At 38.8% G+C, this 13,510-nt stretch overlaps 1 protein-coding gene across 1 annotated transcript in view; it reads right to left on the bottom strand.

Moving 5' to 3' along the window:
- The window catches only part of SCML2 (Scm polycomb group protein like 2), a 72,225-nt gene that overhangs the window by 38,026 nt on the left and 20,689 nt on the right, over positions 1 to 13,510 (bottom strand). Inside the window, 3 exon segments of the mRNA XM_062603801.1 lie at positions 1,522 to 1,610; positions 5,625 to 5,859; positions 10,079 to 10,149. Coding sequence (XP_062459785.1) covers positions 1,522 to 1,610; positions 5,625 to 5,859; positions 10,079 to 10,149 — 395 coding nt within the window.

Here is a 13,510-nt window from a genome sequence, read left to right on the forward strand (position 1 = left end):
ATTAGCATTGGACATTATTTATAGGCCTCAGTTAGTTCAGTTGGCCTCATACCAATTCCAAGTGGACACAAAAAAAAAACAAATACCAAGTCAATGTGATGAGACTAAGTGTACCCCCACAACAGGAGTTGTGACCCAATGTGTCCTGGGTTCAGCAGTAGCAGTCATTTTTCTCCTCCTTGGTAGCTGGTGCAGTGCAGTGTTTTGACTTTCAGCTCGGGAACTGAGCCGATAACAATGATGTTTTGGTTTGGCCAAGGACTTTGTGAGCCTCATGCTCTGCCAGGGAGGAGGGGAAGCTGGGAGGAAGCAGAGACAGGACACCTGACCCAAGCTAACCAAAGAGGTATTCCATACCACAGCACATCATGCCCAGGAGGTAACTGGGAGTTACCCAGAAGGGCTGGGGGACTGCAGAGTTGGAGGAGGTATCGGTGAGAGCTTGGTCAGGCTGGGGGGGTGAGTTATCGGTCGACTGGTGGTGAAGTGATGTATTCTCTTCCCTTGTTATTTTCTTTATCATTATTATTATTGGTGGTAGCAGTAGTGATCTGTGTTATACCTTAGTTACTAAACTGTTCTTATCTCAACCCGTGGGAGTTGCATTCGATTATCCTCTCCATCCCTCCGGGAGTAGGGGAAGGGCAAGAACGGGGAGAAGTGAGTGAACAACCTGTCTGGCTGGGTTTAAACCACGACACAATGGAACCTGAATTACTACCTCAGCCTCAGGAACCTCATTATCCAAAAGCCATCTCAGATGTGCTGGTAGGTTAGCACAGGGAAACATGGCTCCTCATGCCTCAGGAAATCTATACAATCTTTTATTAAAAAAAAAAAAAATTACTTAATTATATAAAGGTAACAGGCAAATGATGTGATTGCAGGTCTGAACCCAACTGTTGGATTTGCTGACATACTTGTCAATGTCTCTCTCAGTATCAAAAATGAAGTCACTCAATGTGACAGCAAGGTTTTACCACCTCGACAAAAGATTAAACCAACAAGTCATTTCAATATTACTGCTGGGGTTATATATTTTTTTAATTTACTCAAGGCATGTTTAAAAAAAATGAGTAACTGCTTCTGCTATTTTCAACTATGTTCTCACTACAGTTAAACTGATGAAAATGTTTAACAAAACCTTTCCAAGCACCACTGTATTCCAATGACTTATTCCCCATTGTTGTATTTTTTCCTTCTCCTGTGCACAATCACATTAATATGGTGCTGTTAAGAAATATGATATGTATTGTACTGACACAAAAAATGAGCTAACACAATTTTTCTAAATAATACACCATACTTCAAAAATCTCAATTCAGGAACAGACATGCCCATCTCAATTGACTAGAAGCAGATCACTTCCTGTAGCTTGCCAATCCAGTTCAAAGCAATTTTAAATAGTCTTCCCTTGCCATGCTGCAGACAACAGGAAAATATCTTGGCATCCTCATTTAAAAAATGTATTCATGGGCCAATTGATAAAAAGTTGTTTATTAGCAGTCCCTTTCTTCTTACCTTCTTAAAGAATGTTGCCGGTGCCATTTCAGCTCCATTGAGGGTTCTTAAGAGAAACATTGGCCAAGAAGATGCATTCATCTGGAACCCTGAGTAACAAAGAAACAATAGGCCTACTTTCAGTTTGTAAAATGAAATAGAAGGATATAAAGTCAGCTTATTAATGCCTCATTGCCTCTGTTTTGGATTTGGCCAAAATAAAAGTAGCCAAGAAGGAACAAACAGGGTCACTGTAGGTGCAGAAACCCCTGCAGTGCATTTCCATTCCGATTGACTTGCCTGCAGAATCACTCATCATAATTTTTGACACTACAGAGAAACATCTAGGACTTATTGACATGCAGGCTCTAGTACAGGAGATCATAAGGTTGTCACCCACAGTCCTGGGTCCAGGGGAACTTCCCCAGCACTTGTGCCTAGCTAACTTTTCAGGTCTGCTTTTTGCTTACATTCTAAAACAACGGAATCACAGAACCATAGAACAGTTGGGGCTGGAAAGGCCCTTAAGATCATTTGGCTCCTGCTCCAGCTCCTCTCATTTGAGATACGTTTTTATGTTCAAGACTCTTGTAATTCTTTCACCAGGCCACAGACAAAAAAAGAACAATCGGTTTCTTCCCCCTCCCCTATTAAGATAAATAAATAGCCCTAAACCCCAAAGAAATCATAAGAGGAAAGAACAAATACACAATTATTTTTACAAATGCATATATAATATTGGAAAACAAACTGGAAGAGATTTCTACTTCAATATTCTTCAATAACAAGGAAGTAAAAAGCACAAAAAAGAATCACATTTGTTTAGATGAACTACCTTATTCAAGCAGAACAAAGGTTTGACTGAAAACATTCTCATGCCAGATAATTTTCCCCCAGAAGCAACTACTTTCCAGTTAAAAAATAAAACAAAACAGAAATCCTTTTGCTTTCTGTGCTTTCCAAATGGATGTTTCAAAGTAATAAGTAAGATAACAGAGATAGTGGACATTTTCTTCTATGTCTTTAGCAGTTATATGTCTGGCACAGTTCTACAGAAAATAGACATAATAGAGCAAATTGGAAAATTTTCCACAAAGCAAACAGTAAAAGAATCTGCCAGGAACTGATGAGCTCTCTTGCAACTGAGCCTTGACAATTCTCTTAAAAGAATGAACTAGAAAGGTGGAACATATCTGCTATTCTCAATCAGTTAAATCATTAAGTCATCTAAAATTGGATTATATACTATAATGGTTCTTTAACTAGTAGCTTACGCTATCTTGATTTGAATAAACAGTTTTCAAGTTGGAACTACCTATGCAACACCTACATGAACACAAAGCTCCTATTTGATAAATGGTGTTGTAATTTGAGGACTGCCGAGCTGATTATCAGTTCTGGTTTGATACCAGAGTCTATACAACCTCAGCATGTCTGATTACTGAAACACAATATTCCTAACCAGGTAGCGCAGAAAAGATATATATAGGAATGTCAGCTAAACAATAGTTTCAGTTAATTTCATTTGGCCTTTAATTCATCCTGGTAAAACAAGAGAAAATGTTATCCTCAATGTAATTTGTTGAGAACATTAAGCTCTCTACAATAAAAAAAAAATCACCTGGCTGGAACAGGAATGCTTTGCTATATTAATCGCTTTCTCAAAACCCTTATGTAACATGCATAATTATACCTATGCAAAAATCAGGTAGGAGGGCTATTTTAGCTAGTTATTATGAACAGAAGCAGAGCATTAGTATCCAGAAGGTTCCCTAGCACTCAGGAAAAAAAAAATTAATCAGTTGCTTAAATGTCTAACAGGAGGTAATTATACACCCAATTAGCTCCCAGCTTTGCCCAGGAACAGGATGCTGTAGAACTGCCAAAGAGGATTTTTCAAAAATTTATCTAGGTATGCCAGAACATTTTATTGCTGGAATTTAGCCTATCTCTAGAAATATCTAGGGCAGAAGGGACAAAATAATGGCACTCGCATTCTTTTCTGAATAACCAGCAATTGTTCGGAGGGCAGGTAAACTTACACACCTAGGTACAGGGAACAGCTGGTTGTTTGGTGCTGCACTACCAGCAGCCTGACCAAATAGGAGGAACAAACAGTACTGCTTCTGCTGATGATCATGGAAAGTTTCTCTTCTTAAGAGATCAATTGCCTCCATTATACATAACCAGAGTTGCTTTATTCATCAGACTGGTTTAGAAACACGTTTGAAAAAGCACTATGCTCCTCAACAGAAGCCATATATTTAGTATGGTACATATGTGCAGCTGAAGGAATAGGTGTACTTTTCTCTATTACAATCCTGTTTCATACTCATATCACTGCTTTCACTCTACAAGGTTATACCAAGAACTTCACAGAGGTTAAACTGAGTTACTTCTCAGAAGTGACACACCCAGGGGTCAAGAGCTTCTAGGGCTTTCATTCAAAACCTCTATACTCCAGAGAAAAGAAGGAAAAAAGCCCTTCTGGGTTCAAACTTTATCTATTCTATGATTCTATTTATCTATCTATCTATCCATCCCAAATGATATTTTTCTAAAAGGCACTCTAGTGGCATTGCTTTTCTTGTGTTTCTAAAGCAGCACAACAAAACAAAAACCTACCAATATAATTTCTGTAAAGTGTCATAATGGTTATGTCAACTGCTCCTATGTCTGTTTGCCTTTCTATATGCAAATCAAGTTTCATACCGTAGTGAAACGATACTTTTCACTTCGTGTTAACAAATTGGGATGACAAGCTTCTGAGAGGCTACTAAGAGAAAGCATACCTACCTTACGAAATCTCTGATGAGAAATCTGTAATACTAATGACACCAAACCAGATGTAGGTTCATAACTATAAGATGGGAAAACAGCAGTAACATTTAATTTCTTATATTAAGAATGTTATTTCTTGCATCTTCTAAAAATTACAGGTCAACAGGGGAGGAGATGCTGCTGTTGTGGAGGCTTTGGGGGTGTGTTAAGATAAATTCTGGTCATTACTTTTCCTTCATTTTAAAAGCTGAACTACTTTCAGACCAATGTGAAAAATGTGTTTCTTTAAAGACTTCCACACCTACAAGTTCAAGCTATAACAAATATGGCACAAGAAAGAAGATCTAAGTATACAGGTTTATCACAGCAAAGAAAGGTGATATCCCAGTTTACCACCCCTAGCAGTTAGTCAAAGTTACCTCTGACTATTCACCACATAGCAAGGAATTCCTTTGTACAGTTCCCTATTTAATAAACTTCCTCAGTAAGACTAAGCCCAAGCACTATTTCTCAGTTTGGGGAGATACATGATGTTGTCACCCATATTGCTTATGGAAGGCAAAAAAAATTCTGCATACTATTTCTAAGCACATGAAAGCTACCTCCTGTTCCCAAGCATTTGTTGTGATCACAAACCAGCCATGCCAAACTGCAGATGTCCCACAACATGAGTTGATTTGAGGAGAATCACGTATAATATAAGCTTGCAGTCTGGTGAAGCTCTGGAGTGCTCTTTTTCCTGCCGCAGAGCAGAATGCTGCAATACTGCCGTTAACCCACCCTACGCTGCCTTTCCCAGACCACAAACCAATTTGCTCAGTGCCCGTGAAAACACTCAGGCTGCCCTGAGCTGCTGCACCTCCTGCAGCCCTGCTGGGCGCTTCACAGGTCGGTTAACAGCCAGCGCCTCCTAGTGGACTGCTCTGATTTACTGGGTAGAAGAAAGGCAAGTCAGCTTTCCCCGCTTTTTACGAAGGTCTGACTAAAAGAAGTACACACAGCATCAAGCAAGAAAACGTTGTAGCCATACACACTAGAATGGGCACATGGCAGCGTATCTCATCATTAAGTGTCAAACAGTCCCATTTATTACTAAGGGATTATTTTAAAAGAATTGAAAACAACAGAACTCAAGCTAATTATTTATTCTGCTCATTCTTATGTCAAAAGAATCCAAAAAGAACAAAAAGCCACAATTCACCTTACCTGAATTAGCTTGCTTACCTCTTTTTCAATTAAATAATAGTTTGGTGAAATGTTAGTACCACTGAATTTGCCAAGGCTCAAATCGACTTCATGAAAGCAATATTCCCATGCTTTAGTTGAGAAGCTTTGTTTCTTACCAAGTGGAGGCTGGAGCATGCCCCCTTTCTTTTCACAGGTTCCGATGGGCTGTATGTCTGAGGAATCCACAAGCCTCCAAAAATCATTTTTGTTGTCACTTCCATCCAGACGCAACCTCAGCCTGGCACCAGTAATTCCAATTACTGTAGCTATACAAACTGAGGTAACATTGCGAGGATCACGGGCTTCCAGTTTCATCCCAACTTTGAAATCGTTCGTAGGTGGAATTCTAGACTACAATAAAAGGTAAAAGGCTTTTTCTTACTGTTGTTAGTATGGCTAAATTTACCAGCCAGTTCAATATGCAGCTTTCATGCACCCAAACATATCATATAAACAGTAGATATTAAAAAAGCCTTAGAACTTTGAGTGTTCAGCAGCAGGTCGGAAAAGGCAGTTGGATAACCTACCAACAGCAACTGGTTTAGATACTTGATGTTCCTACTGCATAAACATGTCTGATTTCTAAGAAGATAAGCACGCCAAGAAGGGTAAACAAGGGAATCCTGATGAAGATATGAACATAAAGGTCCAATGATTAATACTTGAAAGGAATGGACAAAAACGACATTGGGAAACATGACATTCAACTAAAAAAAAAACCAAAACCCCAAATGACTCAACCAAAACAAAGCACCCCACAAACCAACCTACAAAAAAAAAAAAAAAAAACACTCACAAAATTCACAAGCTTTCAATTGAAAAGCAATAATTATTGTAGTAATATCTGGGAAACTTAAACCAAATTTGGACCCTACACACTAAGCACTACGAAAGTTCAAGGCAAGAAAGAGTTTCTGAATCAAAAAAATATGCCAATACAGACAACAGAAAAGGGAGTTAGTGTTAACTGCATTAACAGAAAGAAAACAGACAGTCCTAAAGTCACATAAAACTTTAAAGTTCTAAGACAGAAATTGCACCTGATGCTTATTCACAGAGAACTGAATATATCCATACACATACAATGCAATGCCAATTTAATGATCACAGGGAAAAGATACGTGATGAATGTGACTCAGTCTCTGAGCAGAACTTTTTGTCCCAAGCTAAACGAAAGATAAGGAGAGTATATTTTACTCATGTGTCAACATATCTCTGGCTGGATCACATTCTGATACAGTAATACTGTAGGCAGCAATATCATCTAATGGTGTTCAAAACTTCATATTGACATTAACTGGGACTGAATGCTTCTCACTATTCTCTTCAGATGACTCCTCGTTTCCAGCTTAAATTTATGAATGGCAATTTTTGCCAACACTGTAATTTAACTTAAATTCTTCTTGCACCTTTGCAAATAACAGCCTACAGTGTATTTACAGAAGGCCCTTTTCCAGTACTCTTTCAACAAATTAAATAAGCCAAACACTGAAGTTTCTCTTATGAGAGGATGACTATTCTTCTATCATCCTGGAAGTCCTTTACTGCAACTCTTCCAGTACAAATCTGGTCTTGAACACAGACGCTGACAACTACAGCCAGCCTTCCCCATGACATTTATACCCAGTATCTATCGCATGTAAACACATGGGAACACAATCTGAATCCTAACATGGGAGGCAGGTAGAAAAAACAAAACCATGGGCATTCACACTCACAAGATTCGTATGACCCCTCTCCTGCCTGCCTGACCAGTCCAGGTGAGGATCCCACAGTAAGCAGAGAAACTGCGCATCTCTATCGGGCTACACAGGAAAAGGCTGAAGAAATATGCTACTTCAAAACGTGTTCGTGGTATTTTCCCTCCACCACACTTAATTTTTTTATTAATACAATTTATTAATAAATACATCTTGCTCTGCTTGCTATGGTGTGCAGGTGCACTATCTACAACACATCCTAGATAAACAGCAGGAGGCCTGGTGGAGCCCAAGCCCAAAAAACAGAGGCACTCAATATTCAGTGAACACTGAGTGTAGCATCTGCTAATGTTGCATTTAGACAACAGGCTGTCTGAAAGGGGAGCTTTAGCATATTAAATTTAAAGGGCAATTCAATTTCAGGATATTGCTTGTCCAGCTGTTATGTTCTACAACCATGAAAAGCAACTGAAATGGAGAAATTGAGGTGATTGATTGTTTGTAGAAAAGGTGAATTGCTTAAATACCAACAACTCCAGGCATTCTATTAAAAAGGTAACTCCTCCATGCCACTCTGTCCTTACAGCAAAGTAACAAAACCTATTTCGTAAGGGCCTCTTTCTAAGCTCTGTTTAAACCACACGGGACTGAGCTTTTTTCATTTAAAGTTTTCAACTGCTCGGAAAAAAGTTTCAGGGCATGAGAAAGGGATGTGGAATGCTTCAAAATTTTAAGTAGTAATTATAAACAACTTAGAGCAAAAGATAAAATACCTTCTAAATTAAGATAAATACTTTAATCAATTTCCATTAGCAGTCTGTGCCTGTATCTTAATTTATGATACAGGCTTTAATTTATTGCTCCCTGGGTCATTTTTAATTACTACAAAATTTAAACTTTGTAGAATTCCCACAGGTCACAAACTCTGGATATAATTCTCAAATAAAGCTTTTCTCTGCTACTTGTTTTCTGGTTAGCCACAGCAGTGTATTTCCTTGCATTACACAGGGTGATAAAGACACGTACAATTCATGTGTAACCCAATAAAGTCAAATTAGTCCCACACAAAGCTCAAGCACTGTAATTTCTAAAATCTGGGAACATTCTGCAGTGAGAGGAGCTAGCTCTGTACTAATTAACATTGCATATCACTTTCTTCTTAAAAGGTCAATTCTTAGAAAAACTGAGTCTGCACATGTAAATTGTTTCAAAATTTGTTATGCACAGAAATTAAAGCTCTTCTTTCCAACCCACACACTCCTTAAGCAATACAGGTCACCAGGATTTATCTATCTTGGTCAATGCACATCACTTAAGCATCTTTATTTAAGGTGTTACTTTGTTGTTCAGTTTGGACCTCCTGACCATTAGTAGGGAAGAGGAAGATGTAGGAAAGTAAAGGCTTCTGAGCAGCTTTCTGCAGTAGCTACACCTCTCAGCAGTGTACACTCTGGTCATGGCAGTCTACCATCTGAGTATGGCAGTAACATCAGAATGATCCAGTAATATGCTATTGCCCTCTGTCTCTACGTAAGCCATGTTTGAAGTCTTTGCCTTGAGCTGGTATTCACTGTGAAAAACACACACTGTAGAATTAACCTCTGAAGCTCCACTCACAGCTACGGACACTGCTATTCTTAGCTATCTCTCACTGAAAGCAGCATGTAAGGGGCTCTTTGTCCTTTCATCTGCAAAAAGCAAGATGAGATTCAAGATCTAATACAAGGAAATGCTGCCACCTGCACTTCTCGCTCCCTGTTATCCATACCCGCAACTACTTCAGATTCACCAAATGATAGTTCCGCTTCACCTCAACGACATTCTTGTTGCGTTTTGTCTGACCCCCACTAGAGGCCAGTATTACTTACAGTACCATCAGACTACCAACAAACCCTACAAGATACCTTTCTGAACACGCTCTGTCTGCTGAACTAGACATGCTCCACCTGTCACACCTATTACAGTTCTATTAACCTAAACTATCCAGTTCCTTCGGCATCTATCTTCCTAACGCAGTGAAAGCATGCAGACCAAAACTCATCCTATTTAACTTTACGCAGCTAAGATACTCCTCAGCTTGGGAAAATACCAACTCCAGCTTCCTCTACTGAGAGAAAGATACCTGCAGAGGTCAACTCAGTCTCCAGAGGGCTGGAGTCATTAGTTCACACAAGATGGCAAATTTAAACTCCATCTGCAAATACATACTAAACCATCTGGCAGTGGGGAATCAAACTTGTAGGGCACAGTGCAAAACATAAAACAATACATTAAACACCTTTCACTATAAATCCAGTGTTTCCTTTGTATTCCCATATATTCCCCTTGATTTTTTTTTTTCTAAACTTCAATATCTGTTACTACTTAGCAAAAGCAGTCTGCTCAGAACCTATTTGAGAGATACAGAAAAGAAGTGGTGAACAAACTCTACTACACACACAGACACACATCTTGTAGCTTGCCATTTTTGAAAGGACTCTTTAAACAAGGCAGGAGAAAGGCTCCTCTGATCATCAGCCATATTTTAATTCTCACTAAAACCACGCTACCTCTAAGATTACTGAAAAAAAATTAGAAAATATTTTTGAACTCTGATAAGACTGTTTTCATTAACTAGTCAATTTTAAAAGGAAAACAGAGTCCAAAGCTACAATTTTAATGAAACCCTCAAAGTTTGGCTTGAGGCAGAAAGCAAGAATGAAAAACTTCAGTAGCTCGGATCTGCCAAAACTGTAAGCTACTGATAACTAGAGATCAAAAGGAATCAAATGGGAAGTTTGCAAGCAATCTAAACATAGAAGTTGCTCTAGAATCATCACCCTGTAACATGCATAAATACATACACACTTGCAAAATAGTATCTGGCATACCTGTCTGAAACAATGCAGAGGGGCAGCTACTGTTTCAGTCTCTTTCAGATAATCATCCCAATTAAACTGCTCTGGAAGACACAAGATAAAAAAACACCATACAGACACTTTTTAAAGGGAACTTAAATTAAAAAGGAGGGGTGAGGGAAGAAAGGGTCAGAAAAACTCAACTACGTTGTAGATTTTTTTTTTTTTCAAGAACAGGATTACTCTCAAACAGAAACTCCAGCTTTGAAAAAACAAACAACTCTTGAAAGAGCTTTAAGAGTACTGTTAATGCATAGGGGGATCACACAATAGGCAAAATCAATATAAACCTTCCCCTGCATACAAAGATACAAGTCAGGCTTTCTAGATTCAATTTTCTGCATAAGGACCTCCCAAGCATCCTTGTACAAATCATGTTAGCGTTTCTGTATCTTAGTTCCCCTGTCAGCAGCACTTACATGATAACCTCATAAGAGTGCTGACATGATGCATGCTGAAAAAGCACAAACACATAGATTCTGTTGAAATATACGTTGAGAATACTACCCCCAGTCCACTAGAAAGGAAAAGGATTAGCACAGCCTTCCAACTGCATCTTGCTTCTTTTCATCTGAAGTCTGATAAAGGTTTCTCTTTGCAGGGTAAACATTATTATGGCAATGTTCAGCAACAGCATCATAGTATGCTTTCCAGTGCTGACATTGGTACTGTTTACATGCATGAGTGACTGTAGTCCGCATTTGATTTAATCAGTGTTATCAGTTTTGCACAAATGCAACAGTATGAAGTACTAACATATAAGACATAAGCAAGCATTACTTAAATTAATATAAAGCACAAGAGAAAACCTATAATGGCAAAAGCTAATGCTTTTGCTCCTCAATTATCTAAGTGAGCAATTTTGCTTATTTTTCTTGTTTGGGCAGCTGGCATCTTTCTGATGTTCCTGAAGAGTAAATCACCCATGAACCCCAAAATGACGCACTGATGCCACCCAGTGGCTCAGCAACGGCCATTCGCACAGCCTATAGCAAAAATCCCTGGTGACAATGGAGAAACTACACCGGCTTTATACTAATCTTCCCCAAACCACCACCAGGCACAGTTAAACACACCTCTGCAACATTAAGGAGAGAGGAGACGCAAATAAATAATCTGAATATGGCAGCATTTTCCAGCACTCTCACATGGCTTCTCTGAAGGATGCACAGTGGCTCAAACAGAGTCTGCCTGCATTAGCACACCATTTAGTTGAAAGTATACAATGCCGCAAGTAGAAGAGAACTACCCTCCTGGCCTGCCAAGATCCTTTTTGGCATAACAGACTCAAAAGTGTACAAGTGATTTGTCCCTGGCACTGCAGAGGCCATGTGGCTGTTAGCTATGTAACAAGTCAGTAAAATCGCAAAAGATGTTCATTTGGTGGTCTGGACTGTATGTAGGCCAGTAACAAAGATGTTTCCATGCAACATCTTAAAAGTCTGTTTATTTTGGAATGAAAATTTTCTTCACAAATTTATACCATTACACCATTTTTGTATTACTGACAAAAGTCAGGGTACATTAACTTAAGCATATGTTAGGTATTTGTATTTCAGGAAGGCATGCTCAGGAAATGGCACTTCAGAGCTTTCTCCAGAAAGTAGCCTCCAAATCCATTGCTCTTTTCACTGACAGGCCAAGGACACTGCAAAAATTAACTATGATGAACTGCTATAGAAGCTTCATTAATAATAAAGTTGTTGCTTACGTTTGACTTCTGATTTAAAAATAAATATATAAAAAGTTATTTTAATCAGAGTTTACCTTAGTAAACTTTAAAGTACCGAATTCAGTAAAATTAAATGTACCAAAAAGAAAATGTTAGCTATGTCCCAGCTATCTCTGATGTAAAATGATGTAAAACATGATGTAAAAGCTGTAATTATGAATCAGAGCCTCAAGATGTTAAGGGCCGTATAAAAGTAGATATTTTAGACACAGCACCTTTCACTAGGATTAACCTCCAAAATAATTACCTGTATATACCATCACTTCCCAAATGATCTCAATTTTTTTAACAGGACTGTAAATTTGGTGGCATGACCAAAAATCAGAGCAGAAATAAACAGATTTTTTTTTTTTTTCCCAAGGGAATATTCACTAGAAAGACACATAAGGTAACATAAGCACCCAGCTGCAGATAAAGCCAAGAGGAAAACAACATTGCCTCACTCTTTGCTTTAACTCCTGGCTATCAAAACCTCTTTCATCAAGCACAAATGACGTGAAATTTAAATTAGAACCTCTCCACCTGTGAAAATATGCTGTATTAAATTAAAACCAAGCTCTCAGAGATGGTGCTAATTATCATTTAATTACTGCACTCATAGAAACAGGAGATGAATGTATGCTTGCAACACGTAAGATGCATGTCTAGGAAGATAATCACATTGAAAAAAAAAATCTCTGCGCAAAAAGCTTCTCTGTATTCTCAGTGTCCACAGGTAAAGAAGTAGTTGTTTTATATATATTTCTAATTCTAAAGCCTTTGAAAACATGCAACTTCTGAAAAATAGAAAACCTTAAGAAAATTAGCTCTCACTAAATGACTTGCATTTCTCTTCCCACTCAAATCCGCAGGCTGAATTAAAAGGCTTAAGAAAAACCCATTATGCAACAAGCACAACTTTATAACCCATCAGCAAAGTGAAAACTAGGGAGAAAGGAATTTTAATGCTGAAGAACATGCCAGCATATACTGGAAGCAGGAAATATGTTATACCACAATGAAAACAAGACCTTTTGTAAACAAAACGAACTAACAAACCCCAGTTTTTATCAACACAGGACTGAGACTCTAGAACAGTGAACCAAGACAATCACCATGGGCAAACAGCCTAATTTGAAAATGGAGGAAATAAGTTTATGCCATAGTTGCCAGCATTCCTGGCAACAACCCATGGGTCAATGACCCTTGATGCTCTCTGCAGTTCTGTATCAATACCCTATCACTTCCTGTCAAACCTGCCAATCACAAAGTAACTCAAGCTAAAAGGGACCCCAGGAGGTCTCTAGCTCAGTCTCCTGTTCCTCCAGGGTTCCATCACCCTCAATGTGTTTTTTATTCCCATCAAGTAGGAATTTTTCATGCTGCAGCCACTGTTTGTTACTTCTCATCCTTCCACTGTGCCTGTGAGGGAATCACAGAATGGTTTGAGTTGTAACAGACCTTAAAGATAACCTAGTTCCAATCCCCCTGCTATGGGTTCCAACCTTCCACTAGACAAGGTGGCTTAAAGCCCCATCCAGCCTGGCCTTGAACACTTCCAGGCATTGGGCAGCCTCAACTTTTCAGGGCAAAGCCTGGCTCTGACCCCCTGCACCCACCTGTCAGGTAACTGAAGACAGCAAGCCCATCTTCCATAAGCTTTCTCTTCTGGCTGAAGAAACCATTTTTCTGGT

The sequence above is a fragment of the Pezoporus occidentalis genome, unplaced genomic scaffold (assembly GCF_034315485.1).
Source record: "Pezoporus occidentalis ecotype Australia unplaced genomic scaffold, CSIRO_AGI_Poc_V1 ctg81, whole genome shotgun sequence".
NCBI classification, from domain to species: Eukaryota; Metazoa; Chordata; class Aves; order Psittaciformes; family Psittacidae; genus Pezoporus; species Pezoporus occidentalis.